The sequence below is a fragment of the Molothrus ater genome, chromosome 3 (genome assembly GCF_012460135.2).
Source record: "Molothrus ater isolate BHLD 08-10-18 breed brown headed cowbird chromosome 3, BPBGC_Mater_1.1, whole genome shotgun sequence".
NCBI lineage: Eukaryota > Metazoa > Chordata > Aves > Passeriformes > Icteridae > Molothrus > Molothrus ater.
Genome location: NC_050480.2, coordinates 5,781,481 through 5,797,963, shown reverse-complemented (window position 1 = coordinate 5,797,963; position 16,483 = coordinate 5,781,481). Strand labels below are relative to the sequence as shown.

The 16,483-nt window shown below is 51.4% G+C and overlaps 1 protein-coding gene across 1 annotated transcript; it reads right to left on the bottom strand.

The window, feature by feature from the left end:
• Positions 1-484: 484 nt before the first annotated feature.
• On the bottom strand, positions 485-16,059 carry TTL (tubulin tyrosine ligase). The gene is made up of 7 exons (XM_036380292.2): positions 15,792-16,059; positions 12,135-12,213; positions 10,243-10,475; positions 7,134-7,269; positions 6,772-7,041; positions 5,752-5,895; positions 485-3,547 (listed from the first exon to the last, which is right to left on the bottom strand). The coding sequence occupies exons 1-7, from the start codon at positions 15,946-15,948 to the stop codon at positions 3,430-3,432; spliced, it is 1,137 nt and encodes a 378-aa protein (XP_036236185.1). The 5' UTR covers positions 15,949-16,059; the 3' UTR covers positions 485-3,429.
• Positions 16,060-16,483: the final 424 nt, after the last annotated feature.

Genomic DNA, 16,483 nt, shown 5'->3' with positions numbered 1-16,483 from the left:
CGCGTGCGGAGCTCGCGCCGCCTCCGCCGCGGTCCGCGCGTGCGCCCCGCACTGGGCCCGCCCCTCCCGCGCGCGCCGCTTCCCGGCCGCTCCAGGGGCCGCGTCCGTCCCTGCGGCCGCTCCAGGGACACGGAGCGCGTCCGTCCCTGCGGCCGCTCCTGCCCCCAGCGCCCGCCCCGCAGCTCCGTCCCGCCGGGCTGCGCTCCTCCCGACACGCATTCCCAGCTCCCGGTCCCCCTGTACATCCGTGTCACCCGTGTCCCTCTCTCGGCCCAGCCACATGCACTCCCCGAACAGGAGCCGGGACATCCACCCATGCCCGTCACTCTGCGCCGCCACTTCCGCACGCCGGGAATCCCGAACAGCCCCGCTGCTCCCCAGCTCCCAGCGCTGCCGGGACAGCCCAGGGCGTGAGGGCAGTTCCCGGGCTCCTGGGGACTTGGCAGCCCAGGGACCCGCTGCGCCAAGGAAACATCGCAGGCCGTGGGGTTCGCATGTTTTAATGATGGTTTAGAGAGATGTGGATAGATGTGAGCTCACCGCAGAGGCGGGAGCTCAGGCATTCCCAGCCCCACATGCACAGGCTGGCGTGAGAGCAGCCGGGCACACGATCCCGAGGCTGATCCTCGGCAGCGCCCCGTGTAGCCCACGTCCTCTCAACACCAGGGTTTCCCAAGGGCTGCCACAACAGACACGGTCATGGAGCACGATTATGAACGGCACAGCGTTGCCCTCCCGGGAGAGAGCTCCGTGTGGAGAACAAGAAATGCTGGGAGCAGGGACATGCAAGCAGTCCTGAAGGGCACTGGTCACAGTCACCTGGATGAAATCGGCGTTTGAGCCTTTCTTAGACTTCTCAGGCGTTCTCCGCGGACTGTGGGCGGCCACCAGATTTCAGCAGAAGCACAACATGACTAACTCGTATGGAAGAAGCCACATGGGAGTTACCTGAAACCCAGAGTCCAGTGGGACCAGACCCTGCTGGACAACGCAGCTGGAACACCTGGGCCAGAAATTCTTCATGGATGACATGAAGGGATACAACTAAGACTAGAGACATTCTGTGGTATGGTAGGTGTCTTCTGGAAACCCAGCAGTATCCTGGGTGAAAGCTCAGGAAAGAGAGTAAGACCTTTTCTACTGACCTTTTAGCTGAAATAAACTAGAAAACATTTATTGTTGTATATTCCTAAAAAAAGAAACAAACAGAAGTCTCACAGGGGATTGTGAGCATCACTTGCAAGGTGCACCCAAGGCTGCAATGCCCAGGCCTCAGCCACACACACATCCTCTACTCCACCTCATAGCTAGCTAGTATTTTGGGCAAAACTTTAGGCACTGTGCTCTCTGTCCTTCATCATTTACCTTCTGTGCTTTACTTTGGGGGGCACTTTGAGAGAAGGTGGAAAATATACATTTTACTCCAGAGGATGTTGCTTATTCCTGAAAAATTCAGCAGAGGATTCAAGTGTCCCTGAAACACTACCTCCCCCAAGCCCAGCTGGAAAGGCAGGGTATGAATAGCTGCATCATCTGTAGTTGTGGCTCTGCCACCAAGCATTATCTAAACTCCCCTTCTGAGGAGAAGGATGGGTCTAGCCCCCAGAATTTGAGCATTTCTTGGTTCATTGTGATGGGGAAAATTTTCTGTTCTCGTCTGCCCTAGTGTTTATGAGAGCTCAGACACACCCTGGATGAGAGCAATTGCTGTGAGATCTTCCCACTGCTGGACAAAAACCATGCAGTTTTAAAGCTCAGCTAAGCTAACATGAAAATGTCAGCGGAGATGTGGTGAACTTTGCAATTTGAGTAACAACCCTTAACAGCCCACATTTTACCTTGGTGAGTTACCACCACACTTCACCTGGACTGCAGCGAAATTCTGACACCTCTGTGCTATCATAAGGTTAGAAAACTCAACCAATCCTTCCCCCAACATCCTTCTCCCTCCTTATCACTCATCCCCTTCCCATCAGAATTGCCTGCTGCATGAAGAACTCTGAAATCTCCATCACAAGCAGAGGTGAGTACACCAAAATGCTAGGATCTTCTGAGGAGGGCAGAAATTCCATTGCTGCTTCACTTCCCATTACACACAGGCAGCTTGTAATCTCCACAACATCTTCCTGTTTCTTTGTTTGTTATGGGGAACAGGAACTGGTTTCTGTCCATGACCATCTCTCCCTGCCAGAAGGATGTGCTGGGCTCACACTCCAAATTCAGATACACTTCACGAGGTGGGACACATGACAGGGGTTTAGGTCATACTTGAAGCAGATGTTAGCTCTGAAATACAGAGACCTCAAGGAATCTAACCTCTCCTTCCCCCCAAAGCACCTGATTTTCCAGATGTGTGGCAAACAGGAACGTCTCTCCTGGTCTACAAAACTGCACCCACCTTGCCCCTAGCTAAGATCAAGTTGTGGACTGTGTTCAGGGCAGAAGATAACAGTATTTGTCAAACAGATGAGAATAAAACTGGCTGGAACAAATGGGATTTGGGTAGAAAGATTTCAGGTCCAAGCCTCAAGTAAATAATGAAGGGGAAATCTGAGAGAAGAGCCTAAATTCGTTGCAGTGCCTCAGAAGAAACTGGGATCAGGTTTCTGCTACTTCAAACACTCAGCACAAAAGTGATGCTCAAAATCCTACAGCCTGCTGCTGAGCTCCGAGGGGGGTTCTCTCTACCTCTTTTAAGCAGAATCCAACTGCCTCAGACTGGGACAATCACTGATCCAAATCTCAATAGGAAAAGGGATAGCTATAAATAAAGAAAATCGCCTTCCTTGCTTGGGTTAATTCACCACCTGCAATTCAGCACCCTTTACCAGCCATTGCCTGGGTGTTCAGCCAACCAGCTTGGAAAATGACCTAAGGAAACTGATTTCTTGGTTTTCCTGGTTTTAGGCACCAGGAGAGCTTGCTCCTTTCCATGTAACAGAGCAGGAACAAAGGAAAGGAGTCACCTATTTGGAGCTGAGCTAAGGCACTAATGATGCAGTAGGTGAGGAAAGGATAAACACAGCGGGAGGAGGACAACTCCATCGTTCTCTCCACTCAATTCCCTTAAAAAACCCAATGTTATCTCTATAGAAAAGGAGGAGCTAATACAGCATTACAGTATCCCTGCTGGGGTTTCATTTTAAGGTTGTTCTGTTGTACTCCCAGAGAGATTTGTTTCAGGTATCAAAGTCACAGGAGCCGTTTCTAAAGTGGATTTTGGTGAATGCAGGCAGAGTTATCTGAGCAGCTCTGGCTCATCACAGCTCTGTGAGGATGCCTGTTTTGTTGCTTTTCCCTGTGGTCTCCCAGAAAATATGAAGCCTGTCTCTATCACTTTTTGGCATGTTACTGAGATAAGCCACCAGAGTGTGCTGACCCGAGGGGTGCAGTCTCTCCCTGTTCACAGAGGTGGCAGCTGTGTCATCATCACAGCTTGATGAAGATCGAGGATGACTGGCTCATCTTCTGCCCAGTGTCACTGAGGGGGAAAACGCTGGAGATGGCTACATCCACAATTCCTTGGCAGAGCTCTGCATACAGCTTCCTAAGAGATGAGAGAGAGAGAGAGAATCAGATACCCAGGCAGGGTAAACCAGCAGACACCTGGCCAATTTTTATGTTTTTATGTAGAATTTGCGTTTTCCCAGCAAAATCTACAAGATCCTACTCCCATCACAAGGAGTTTTAGGGTGGCAAATAGGGGAGAGCAGTATCTCTTCCACCTCCTCCCTGTTTACACCAACAAATATCTTCTTTCTCCAGGGTGATAATTCCCAGTATTGCTCCCTTTCACAAAGAACCACAAAACCCATTATCTATGTTTACAGTCAGAGGCTCTGGACCCTCAGGCCCCAGACTTGAGTCTCCACAAGATGCAAAGGGGCAGAAAACATCTCAGGGCTCCCTGTACCAGCCTTCCAACTCAGGGAGCTGGGGTTTACTGCACGCTGTTCACACTGGAGTGTGCCCCAGAGGGGCTGCTCTGATGCATTCCTGGTTTGATGAAATGCTGTGCTGGGGTGCAGCTCAGGGGCTCCACAGGACCCTCAGACACGTGGGATGTGTTTCACCATGGCACAGCCCATGCACAGCAGGATTGGGGAGAAGAGAGACAAGGTGTTTGAGTTAACAACAGCTTCATTTTCTGCTGGAGGAAATGCATGTGTAACCTCCCTGAATGTGCTGGCATCTGGCACATATTTAGTACCAAACCTGTTTTTCCCAGGATTAACAATGTCTTTTACTCCATGTCACTGGGGCTATGTGACAGTGAGATTTTTTTTCAGCTCCTGGGAATGCCATTTTTTTTTTCCTCTTTAAATGGGAGCTGTGTGATACAAGTGCTACAAATAAAAATAACCCTGAAGAGGAGAAGTCACAAATAGCCAAAACCTACCTCAACTGCTTTCAATCTTCCCAGTGCCCAACAAAGCCCTTGCTCTTCCAAGAGGCACAAACCAAACAGGGCACTGCTGCAATCCAAATCCACCCAGCAACAGCCAAATTCTACCCTTACAGCAAGACAAGGAGGTGCAAGGCAAGAATTGCACCATGATGCACATGGGCAGTCCTGGACACAGAAAGCTCCCCAAGCTCTAGCCCTGAAAAAGCTCCTCAACAGGCTGTCTGGTAGGTTTGACCTGCATTTTTTGTCTACTGTTAGTGATGATCTAACCTAATTTAATCAACATCTAATCTCATAAAATTCTAATGCAGCGATGTACAGGCTGTTCTGTTTTGCTGGTTTTTTTTTAATATGATACAGATGCTCACTTAGCAAAAATTTCTGGTCTCCTGCAGCTGTCTCAGTCATGTAATACAGCACCTCCTGCTGTGCTTACACAGAGATGTTCATGGCCAGGGCTGTTTGCTGTTCCAGCCTCCCTGAGGCTGCTGGAAGAAGCTACAACCTGATCTCTGTGATACCAAAAGGGTTAATTCAATTTTTACTGTGCCTGTGAACTCTTAGCAGAGAAACAAGGCATGCAAAATCTGCTTTCCCAGCAAGGATGGCTGGAAGGTAAGAAGACATCTGGCTCAGGAATGCAGGCACAGCCAAAACAAGGACATAATCTGGGAACCTGGGGAGGGTTTTTGGTAATGGGCAAATTGTAACATGCATGTAGTGGCGGAATATAAGCAAGACACTTGTAAAATCACATGGACACATAAAGTCAGGAGTTATCCCCCTTGTGATTTGAATAAATGATGCTCTTCTTAACACTAAATTGGTGCTGAGTCTTATTCCTTAGGTTTTCAGAGATTTGGAGACATCTGCAGCATCCACAGTGTGCTCTGTGGTCCTGCTGCCTGCAAATTTAGTCACTCACTTCCAGCTGCTGCCCTTAATGCTCCTCATTTAACATGTGCTCATATAAAGAGCAGTCGCCAGTGGTGCCACAACAGAGACAGAAACAATCTGACTCCCAAAACACTAAATCTGCAAACATAACTTCAACCCAAGAGTAATAAAAATGACCCAAGTGATATCCAAACCCATTTGTTCAAAAACCCAGGTTAGTGCCCCATCCCACGTGGGAAAGAAGCTGGGGGGTACCAAACACAGAGACAAGAGTAATGAACCCAAACTGACTGGCACTTGGAGCAGTGTCCAGTGTTAGCCTGGAAAACTCCCTCCCCATTCATTTTCTTTCACCTTTTTCACTTGGAGCTGGGACACAGCCATGTTTTGGGTGAGGCATGCGAATAGTGGCATCACAAGGGTGTTCCAGAAACTGATTTACTCACTGGGCACATGCTGGGGCCCCATTGACTTCTATTAGCCAGACCTTCAGCTCCTCATCCACCATGAAGTCAAAGCCAAAGAGCTGGAAGCTCTGGTAGTGAAGATGCTTTGTGCTGATTGCAGGCTCTATACACATAAGGCAGCTTCTGTGAAGGGAGAAACAGGAACTCAGGGTTAAGGCTGCTGTGGACATGTTAAGTAGGAGGGGTTGCCCTGGAACTCTCCCAAATTACAAGTTATGTCCAACACATGCCATGGTAACCAGGTCCATGCAAGTGAGATCCCGTGAAAATCCATGTGGGGACACCCCTGAGTTAACTCACAAAGAGCTGGAGAGCATCCTCCCTCACCACTGGGTCAGGCAAGCTGAAAAACATGATGTGCAATGCCACAAAGGGCTGCAGCAGGTCCCCAGGGAACTGCCACTGGATGCTCATTTGCCTTCAAGTCCCTCCAAGATTATGCCACATCTTTTTTAGTGCAATCAACAGCAATGGGGTACTGGCAAAGCAAATCCCTCCATGAAGGACTGCTTTGCCAAGACCTGGATTCTCTGCAGCACCAAGATCTCTCTCCAGGCAGAGAGTGCCCAGGCAGGAACTGGCTCTTGTGGACTGAGTAAGATGACCCAGGCAACAGCCATGTGCTGTGCTGGCTGATGGTGGGGGAAGCATCCAGAGTCTGCACACTTGAGTTCACCTTCACCTCCCCTCTATCACCTTTATGCCTTTCTTAATCTCAGCTTCTCCCAGCCCTGTCTTTTGAGCTGCTCTCTTCCCTTTTCACTCTATCCTTCTCCAGCCACAACTGGCAAATCACAGAGATGTGGACACACACCACTGAGGCAACAGCACTTACGGAGGTGCCTTCTCACTGAGCAGTGACATGGGGGTATTTATGGCTTTATCCTAAATTTCTGCAATTGAAACCCTTTCCTTCTTGCACTGCTTCCCCAGCTGTGTCCATACACACTCCCTGTCCCTGAAGGGTTTTGCTCTCCTCAGCAGCAGGCAGCTGGCTACCTTATTATGTGTTTGATTTGCAGTAAGATGCTATTCTCAAGCGTTGTGTTCAGGGCATCCATCAGATACTGGTTGAACTCCTCGAAGAACATTTCATTCCCTTCCTCATAGCGCCCGTAGTTTTTGGAATATTCCTTCTGAATGCAGTGATTGGTCAAGTGGCAGGTTTTGTCCTGGAAGTTAGCACTGTTATATGGTTCTGAAGAGGTCCGCAGGACACCCTCTCTGTAGAGGTAGATATTATATTGATGATCCACAAGAACCCAGCTCCTGGGGGACAAGAGAACAAATTCTAATCTCAGTGGCTCCCAAAGAAACAGCATGAACAAGAAAACTGGCGTTACAAAGGCAGGAAAGGTTACCTGATGTCAAACTTGCGATGCCCTGGCTCTAAAAGTAGAGGATTCTCCAGGTACTTCTGAATCACGTGCACTTGTCCCTGCTCATCGATGAAGTCCAGGAGCTCTGAAGCCTCTGAAGAAATCAGGATTCCTTCCCCTGGCACAGAAAGTTGAAGACAAAATTAGGTAGAGGATCCTTCTACCTTTGTTGGAGCTTTTTCAGGCCCCAAGTGGCTCATTAGCCCAAAAAGCAACATGCAAGAACCCGTGGCCCCAGGGTCAGCCGGTGCCCAAGCAACGGCACAGTCACTCCATGGGAATGAACCTGTAGAGGGACCTCTTGCTTGCCATCCCCACAAACCAGGCCTGCTGCAAATGGGAATCAAGGGGATCTGACAGGGCACAGCCTGCCCAGGGCATGTCTGCAGGGGGGTGGCTGCTGAGGTGTGAGGAGATGCACAGCAGACAGGGACCTGGGCAAGCAGTGAGGCAGCTGCTTGGCTTGGGGGCGGTCTGGTTTCTTTTATGTCTTTTTTTTTTCTTCCTATCTAGGCTTGGCAGGGGTAGGAGGATGTGGTGGTGCTTGCATTTGGTACTTGACAAATTTGGTTTTGTTTTCCCCTGATTTTCAGCAGTTTAGAGAGAACAGGGAGTTTGGCACATTTTCGATTTTTGCCCTTCTTTTTTATTTGGGGAGGAAGATTTGTGGGGTTTTTTATCCCAGACTCAAGACTTTCTTTCCCTGTCTGGCATCTCTGGCTGCCAGAGGCAGTCACACATGCACACTTGTGCAGTGTTGCCCTGCTCACTGCATTCATTTAAGTTATTATTAAAATCACTGCTGAATAAGGAAAAGTACTATTTTAAATTGCTCATCCATGTACTCAGTGTTCCTGCTGTGGAAGCTCTTCATTAAAAAAATGAACTCTGCCATTTAAACACTCCCACATTTTGGCTGAAGCTGTCACTGTTCATCTCTTGCAAGAGTCCAAAGAGCAAACTTCTGTTGCAGAGCACTGAAGAGAGCCTATTTTCCTTCTGGGATTTCATAAAGGAATGGCATGGTGCCAGGAGGGATAAGCCAGCTCAGGTGAAGTTATCAAACCCTTCTCTGGCACTATGCCCATTTTTGAGGTATTAAGTTTTCTGGAATAAACCTGATTACTTAGTCTTAATTTTGTGCTGACTGTTTTTGAGGAAATACTGTGCAAAAAACCCCCCACTCTTCAAGGGGGCATCGAAGGGGTAATAGAGGTTTGAAGCACAGACAGGGTTTGACAGGATCATCCCACAAAACATGCTCCTAGCTGTGATTTCTGAAGGTTGCTGTCAGCACAGCCCTGCAGGTACTCCCACTGCTGCATCCTCTGCTCAGCTTTCCAGCCCTACCGTCCTCTCATTCATCCCAGCACCCTCCACTGAAAGGAAGCCTGAAATTAAAGTTTTCAGAGGGCAAGACTTTTTTAGTTTCCTGATCACAGCAGAGCAAGGCAGAACCTTGCACTGGCACAACTTCAGGCTGTGCACTGGGGAAAGGAGGGAAACAACATCCCTAAGCCAGCAAAGCTGCTGCAGTGGGGAGATCAGCAGGCACCTGCTCCACACTGGACAGATGGCAAACCAAGGGAGGGTCAGCTTGACTGTGCACCCAGGCAGCAACCCAGTGAGGCAGCAAAGCAGCTTATGTGGGGCAGCTGTCAGAGAAAACACCAAAACCTCCAGCCACAGCTGCAAACCCTTCAAACGTTTGACTCAGGGCATCCTAACCTTGAATTTTCCTGTTACTGATGGATGACTAAGCTGCTGTTAGACCTGTCCCAAGACAAGGGCTGTGCCTGAGCTGTATCTTTCTTGGTAATTAGCATGAACAAGCTTTCTTCTTCATCAGAAGTAATCCCCAGACGTATAAAACTTCCCTCTAGAAGATTACCATGAGACTCTGCTTTCCACTTCAATTTGCAGCAGCACAGTGATGAATACAAAAGGCTACTCTGCTTTAGTGCAGAAAAGATGGGATCACATGTGCATGAAGTATCTGAAGAGTCTGAACCTGCTCAGCCTGCAGCAGACCACAGCAACTGCCTTTCCAAATGCCCAGATGGATTTTTTTGCCAGTTTACCTCACAGAAACGCATTCTAGCACTGGCATAACAAAAGGACTCATCTCCCCTTCATTCCTGATGAAAACAAGGATACTCTTCCAATTCTTCTTGGTGACATAGCCAAGAGAGCAGAACAGAGAGGGAAGCTGGTGTAAAGGACAGTTTTATGGTGCAGCCTCCCTGCAGCCAGCTCTGGCTTTCACATTCTCTTTTCTGCAAGGCTGCATGCAAAGTGACTCTGCAAACAGGAGTAATGGGCTTGTTCTCTCTGAAAAGACCAGGTCCTTCCTCAGGCTGGGCTCTGCTGCACACATGGCAAGGTAAGTTTTTAAACACAGCCATTCTAACAATGTGCCCATGATAACACCATAGTGGACAGAGAGCACACAGTTACCAAAGCACTGCATTTAGAGCTGTGTCCAGCCACCTCACAGCTCCTTATTTCTGCAGAGTGAGTGATGGAATGACCCTGGAACAAGGAAGGACAGATTATCACTCGGGTATCTGTTTGTCCTATTCAGATTAAATGGACAGACAGACACTGCATTGATTGTCTTTGCTCTGGTACCTTCCCCTGAGGCTTGGATGCAATTGTGACGTACTGAGCTCGTGGCTGCTCAGTGTGACCACGGGCAGGCCACTGGCACCAGGAACGGGAGTCTGGCTGAAAGACAAGCAGGATTTCCACCCAGGAGAAGGCAAGTTAAGCTACAGCACGGAGAGCTGGGCTCCTTGCCCTTGAAAGCTACTGTGACTGCCTCCCTGTATCCTCTTCTGCTCCCTCTAACCTGCTCTCCACATTCCCCTCACTTGCTGGTGCCTGCTGCCTCCTCCCCACAGCACATTCCCACATTTTGAGGTGCACGTGCATGTCCTAGGCAGCACATGCACACCACACTGCTTGTCTGGCATGGTCAGTGGAGCCCTTCACAGACACATCAGCTTGGCTCAGCCAAACCCTGTGACCCTACAGATCATGCAAAGAGTGAGGAATGATGAGAAGCAGCTCCTGGTGCTGGAGAATGAACCTTTGGCACCAGCAGAGGACTTGGCTATCCACACGTTGCCCTCTTTGCCTTCCCGCCGCCTGTTGTAGGCTGCCAGGAACACTTCCCGCTCATCTGTCCTTGAGTTGTTTATGAGATGGCGAATCCCATTCTGGGCTGGAGCCACCGGGGTCTTCAGGTTTGTTGGGTAAATCACATATGACTCAGGGAACCACGTGCAGGACTCTGACAGCTCAGGGCTTGTCTTGATGAGCCTGGGTGAAGAGAGACAGGCTGTTAATCTCCAGAGCATCCCCACCCGCATGGGGCCTTTTTCATAAAGAAAAATCATCATTAACTGGGCTCTTTTGCTTGATGATGAATGGCAGCTTATGGATAGTCAGTGCTAAATTATCCTGTTTTCCTTAAAGCCTTCAAATTAGGGTTTTCCTAAAGATATCATGGCAACCCTAGCCCTCAGCAAAGCACTACTCTTTGAAGCAGAACCTGCATGCTTTCATTAAACATTTTACTGACATGAAACTAACAGCTGAGAAGTTTCCCCATAACTAAAGCTGGTGCTGCATTCCCTGCATCATCTCTGCACAAGGGAACTGAGGAGGTATTTTTGCTGACATGGCTCAGGGCAGGAAGGATCACAGCTGGAAAAAGGAAAGCCAGAGCAGTAATGCTGTCTGTGCTGGTGCTTAGCCCTTGATTCCATTCCCACTGAGATAGGACCAGCCGTGTATGAAGACCTCTGGGAAGCCACAGAAAGCAAGGGCACAGCTACATGTTCCACATCCCAAGGTGTCTGGAATCCCTCAGGCACATCTCTCCTACCAGTAATGTCTGGAGACAGCAGCAAATTCCTGTTAGCAGAGCTCAGGCCTGTTTTCTTTCAAAGTCAAGGGAGCTGCCTGCCTCTCCAAATGCCTGTGCTTTGCTTAAAGCCAAAAGTAGAGCTCATGAGGTGCTGCCTCTCTGTGCATTTGTGCCTCTCTGCTGAGATGGCAGTGAGTCAGTGGCACTTTGGGAGCCCTGAGGAATGTCATTTGTTGTCCTATGGGTTCCTAAGTAGCTTGATGCATGCTTGACCCTACAGTTAAGAAGGTCAGCCCAAGTTGTAGGATATAAAAACAGGTGTGCAAGTGCTCTCAGCACTCCAGGTAACAGGCTAAAGAGGAATTCATCTGAGGAGTGCTCTAAGTGCTTGTTTAAAAATACTCTGCCACTTTCTGACAAACACCATCATCACTGCCAGGAAAGTAACTGGGAAGAGGCTCTTTGCACAGGAAGGAGAGGCCTTGGATCCTGCACACCCACTCTGCAGAACTGCATTAGTGAGAGCAGCACAGACTGTAATGGGCAATCAAACTGCTGAAGGAGACCAAGAGCTCTGACATAAAGATACAGAGTTTGCACAGGGACAGGGTTATTTACCATGGAAGTTCATCCACATTTCCCCAGGAGACCCTGGTATGGCAGGTCATGCAGAAATAACTCCCAGAGCTCTTCCTGGAGATGTCTCCAAGCATTTGTTTGACCAACAAATCTGATTAGCTAAAGGCACATTAGTGTCTCTTCTCTGTATGAAACAGAGAATAAAAGGAGAAGGTTTTAATTAAATGTCTACAAGGAAAAAGAGCAGATTCGTTTGGGTTTCTTTTTCCCTTTTGATTTGGCTCTAATCTGATTCAATACACTCTATGGTTTCAAGTAGATACAACTCAGTGGAAATGGCATTTCCCCTGAGGTTACAGAGAGGCCTTTGTGCACACAAACAGCTCCAGAGACCAGCCCAGGAGTCTGAAGACAGCACATGCACAGGGCAGCTGTTGTGTGAAATACCCTCCAAACAGGTTCAACACTCAAACAAGGGTTAGAAGAGAAGCTCCTGCCAAGCCCATCTAACATTTCAGTGAATTTCTTACTTCACCAGAGATGCTTTGCGGCACAGCTTGTCTGCTCCCCTGTAGTAATTCACCAGCTGCACAAGTCCAGGTTCATGGCCTAAGAAGGGGAAACAGAGGTCAGAAAAACTCCTCAATGAACAAAGGCAAAGCAGCTGCTTGGTGCAAAGGACCTGTGCAGTAGGGGAAAAAATGGAGGCTGTTTCCTTGCCCTGCATTACAGAAACAGGTTGTAAACTGGTACTGGTCCCTGTGGTTTTTTTTCATTTAGTTACAAAAAAAACATTCAGTTACCCACTTGTGTTTAATCTGACACATCCATCTTGCAAAGGAAAAGAATTTTTTCCTAATTCACACTGGGAACTGGCAGGTGCTCTCCATCTGCTGGTGTAAGCTTGTAAGAACCAAGATTTCAGTTACTCTTTAGTACAGGTGGAGGATGCAGGGAAGCACACTCTGACACAAAGATCACAGCTCAGCAAAGGGCCTTTTTTCTTTGTCATGTACAGCACGACTCCCTCTTGGGCCTGATACCACAAAACACTGGGAAACACTGAAAGACTTGGAGTCTTGCTTCTTTCTAGCGGTTTGCAACAAGACCTCTTGGATACCTGAGGTGAGAAGGAACCTCTGTGAGTCTCTGCTCCAACCTCTTGTCCAAAGTCTGAGTACCTCTAAAGACAGATACTGACTTTAAGTCCTTGTCCCAGGGCTTGGCTGCCAACCTGTGTCCCCTTGACTATACTGGTGGCCCTTCCTATAGTAACTCCAGATGTTTAAGCCTTTCTTGCACTGGAAAGTCCCAAACTGGCGCCAGTATCCAGCTGTGGCCCCAGCACTGACAGAGGGGTAAGCAGAGGGGCATCTCCTTACCAACACTGGGCTCCACACCACAGCCTGCCTGCCTTCACCTTTTCACAGGACAGAAACACTCGTGCTCAGCTGGAAGCTCTCTGAGAGGGACCAGAATCCTGAAAAAGGATGTAGGGTTTTACTTATCCTCCTTGGTGCTTGCCTGGGAAAAAGGCCTGGAGCAAACGTTACCTTAAACACCAGGCAGCTGCAAGATCACAGAGTGAATATCTATTTTCAGCCTGAAAGTCACTTCCCTGACCTGGGTCACTTTTATTCACAAATCTTTAAATACAAGATAGCTGAAAACCATCCTGCAGAAAAGATTTGTAGCTTCAGGCACTTCAAAGTGCATCCAGCACAGGCAGTTTTTTCGTTTTTTTTTTTTACTGAAAAGAAAATAATAAAACCCCCTCAAATTTTCTTCTGATTCTAGTTTATCCTGGGGAGATGCATCTTCACTGGGCTCCTGAGCATTGCCATGGAGCAGTGAGCTGCAACATAGACTTGGGTGGCCAGCAAAGAGGGCCCACAAGGCAGGAAGGGAAACTTCTGGAGCACGTTGTGAGGTCTGCAGCATGCATTTAGTGGGATTAAAAAGCTGCCAAGGCACTGACCAAAGTGGCAATCCTCTCCTGGCCAGCAGAGCACAGAGCCCAGCATCCCCTGCTACATGAGGCCTCTGCAGCCTTTCCATCCCCTCAGCACAAACTGCTTTTCTCCTAGATGAGGACACAGCTTAAGGGTACAATCCCATAGGAATTAGGTTATCAGTGAGAGCTACAGAGGTCCCTGCAGCTGGGCAGAAGCAGTGGTGCATGCTGAGTCCTCACTTCTCTCCATGATCCAGCTTAGGCCCTGAGTAATGCAAATCCCTACAGTTCCCTGAATTAATGTCTGCTTCCTCTACCCTTAGGAAAACCCAGCCAGCTTTGATGCAACAGTTGCTCAGGAAGACGAATCAAAGAAGACAGAGCTTTTTGGAAAATGCACCAAAATAACCATGTTATTTTTGGTCTGACTCTACTGATTTCAGGCAACCAGTTTCCCGCTACAGGAGGATGGTTTAAAGATGCCAGTGCCAAAGCATGGCCCCTCTCCATGGGTTATAGACATGGCTTGGCTGTGAGAAATGGTTTGAGTTTTTGTGCATCCCATGGCAACACATGCTGAAGGGCTCAGGGAAGCTCTTCCATCACTCCAGGACACTTTTAGAGCATGGAAGGGGTTAGTTAGAGATGGCCACAAGCCCACCACAGCTGGATGTGCCCACTCTCAAGGAACTGCACTTGTTCTGCAATGAGGCCTGACGCTCACAGGTCTTCCATGCTGAGCAAGTTAAAGCACAGGTCTGCCTGCTGTGCCTGCTGCAAGCACATGTGAGCATCCTCACTGCCTGAGCCTCTCCCGGTGTCTCCCTGCCCACTGCAGACACTGGGAGTGACCAGATGGCACTGCCATGTGATGGGGACTTTCCACTCACAAATGTGGAGGAGATAAGGGAGAGGTGCTGGAACTGGTGACTTGCAAATTGTTAAGAGCAGCCAGAGATGGGTCTCTGCTGCAAGAAAGGGGCTGCAAAGCCATCTTGCACCAGAGCTGCTGGAGTGAGGGGGCTCTGCCTCTTCTGATGTTTCTGCAGCCAGAAGCAGTGCTGCAAAATCACCCCAGGAAGAAAGAAACCAGGGCCAAGATGACAGTGCAGCCCCGCTCCCTGCCACGCCCTGCAACACTGCCAGAGCCTGGCTCGGCTCTCCTGCTCGTGGGCACTCTCCCTCCCTGCTCCTGGGCTCTGCACCATCCAGCGGGGCAGAGGGCCAGGGTGCCTGTGCCAAGGGGCAGAAAAGAGCCTGGCGGGCAGGGCACAAACCTACACAGGGCAGCTCTCAGAGCCCTGCGCGGTGGCAGGGTGACAGCGGGGGTCAGGCAGCAGGGGAAGAGGTGGTGGGGCAGGGCTTGTAGGGGGCCCTACACACACAGAGCCTCTGGAATTACCCACACCCTGCTCCAGACAGGGATAGTGCTGTCACCCTCACCGAGCCCTGCAGAGGCGCATCCCCACCAGCCTCGGCTCTGGAGCGAAGGTTTGAACGTGCCTGGCTTAGACGTGTTTCTGCTGCCTGAGACAGGAGGCAGAACAGGTCTAAGCCCCACACCACGGAAGCTCAGCACCGCAGTGCCCCTGCCCAGCAGCAGGCAGGGGATGACACCGGAGCCACCGCGACCCCACAAAGTCACCGCCGCTTGTCTGAATCCCCCGCAGCGCTGCGAACGGCCCCAAGGGCACTGCTGCAGGGCAAGGAAGGCGCTCCTGGGCTGCACCAGAGGGGGGCCGGGATCCCGAGCTCTGCCGCATCTCATGGGGGGGTCTCCGGGTGACCCTCGTGTCACCCTTTCCCCCGCCCTTCCCACTGCTTCACTACATCACAGGCCTCAAGCCGGGCGGGTGTTTGGGGGGACCCCGGTGAAATCACTCTCCGGGAGCTTGGGAAGAGGATCCTTCGAGCCCGGGCTGGCGGCAGCAGGGCCCGCAGAGAGCCGGCTGCGCGGAGACCCCGCGGGGCCTGAGCTTTGTTTGGGCGCCGGAGACCGGGGCGGCCGCCGAGCCGCGGGGACAGCGACAGGGACGGGGCGGGGAGCGGGGCCGGCGGGCACCGCCTCCCGAACCGCGGGGGCTCCGCGAGGCTGCGGCGACCCGCAGGGACGCTGCCCTGCGGCGGGGGACACCGGGGACGGGCGGACACAGCCGCAGCCACGGACCGAGGGGGAGCAGGGAGCGCCGGGCGCCGCTGCCGGCGGCGGGGCGGGCGCGGGGAGGAGCCTTACCCAGCCTGCCGAAGGGGAGCCGGTTCCTCTCGCCCAGCATCAGGTTGAAGCGGGGGTTGTCCCTGCGGAGGCGCCGCCACTGCCCGCTGGCCAGCAGCAGCCGGCTCACCTCGGTGTACACGCTGCTGCCCTCGTCCCGCACCACGAAGGTGTACATGGCGGCGGGGCGGGGGGGAAGGGGCTCCCCGCCCTACCCCCGGCGGCTCATGGGGCCCCGCCGCAGCCCAGGCAGGGCCCTGCGCGGCCGCCGCCGCCCGGCCCGGCTCCGCATGGCCGGGGCCGCCGCCCCCGCGCACCGCCCCAGAGCCTGCCCAGGCGGGGACTGACCCGGAACCAGAACCGCCCTCCCGAGCCCGATCCTGAGCCCGAGCCGACTCCTGCTCCTCCCCGCCCCGTTACGCCGTGCAGCCGCCGGGGCGGGGCCGTGCGCCCGCTGGGGGCCGGGCCAGCGTCTCCGCCGTGTGACACCGGCCGGGATCTGTCACTGCCCGGGATTTGACACCGGCCGGGATCTGTCACTGCCCGGGATCTGACACCGGCCGGGATCTGTCACCGGCCGGGATCTGTCAGTGCCCAGAATCTGTTACCAGCCCCGTGACACCGGCCGGGATCTGTCACCGGCCGGGATCTGTCACTGCCCGGGATCTGTCACTGCCCGGGATCTGTCACCTCCCGGGATCTGTCACCGGCCG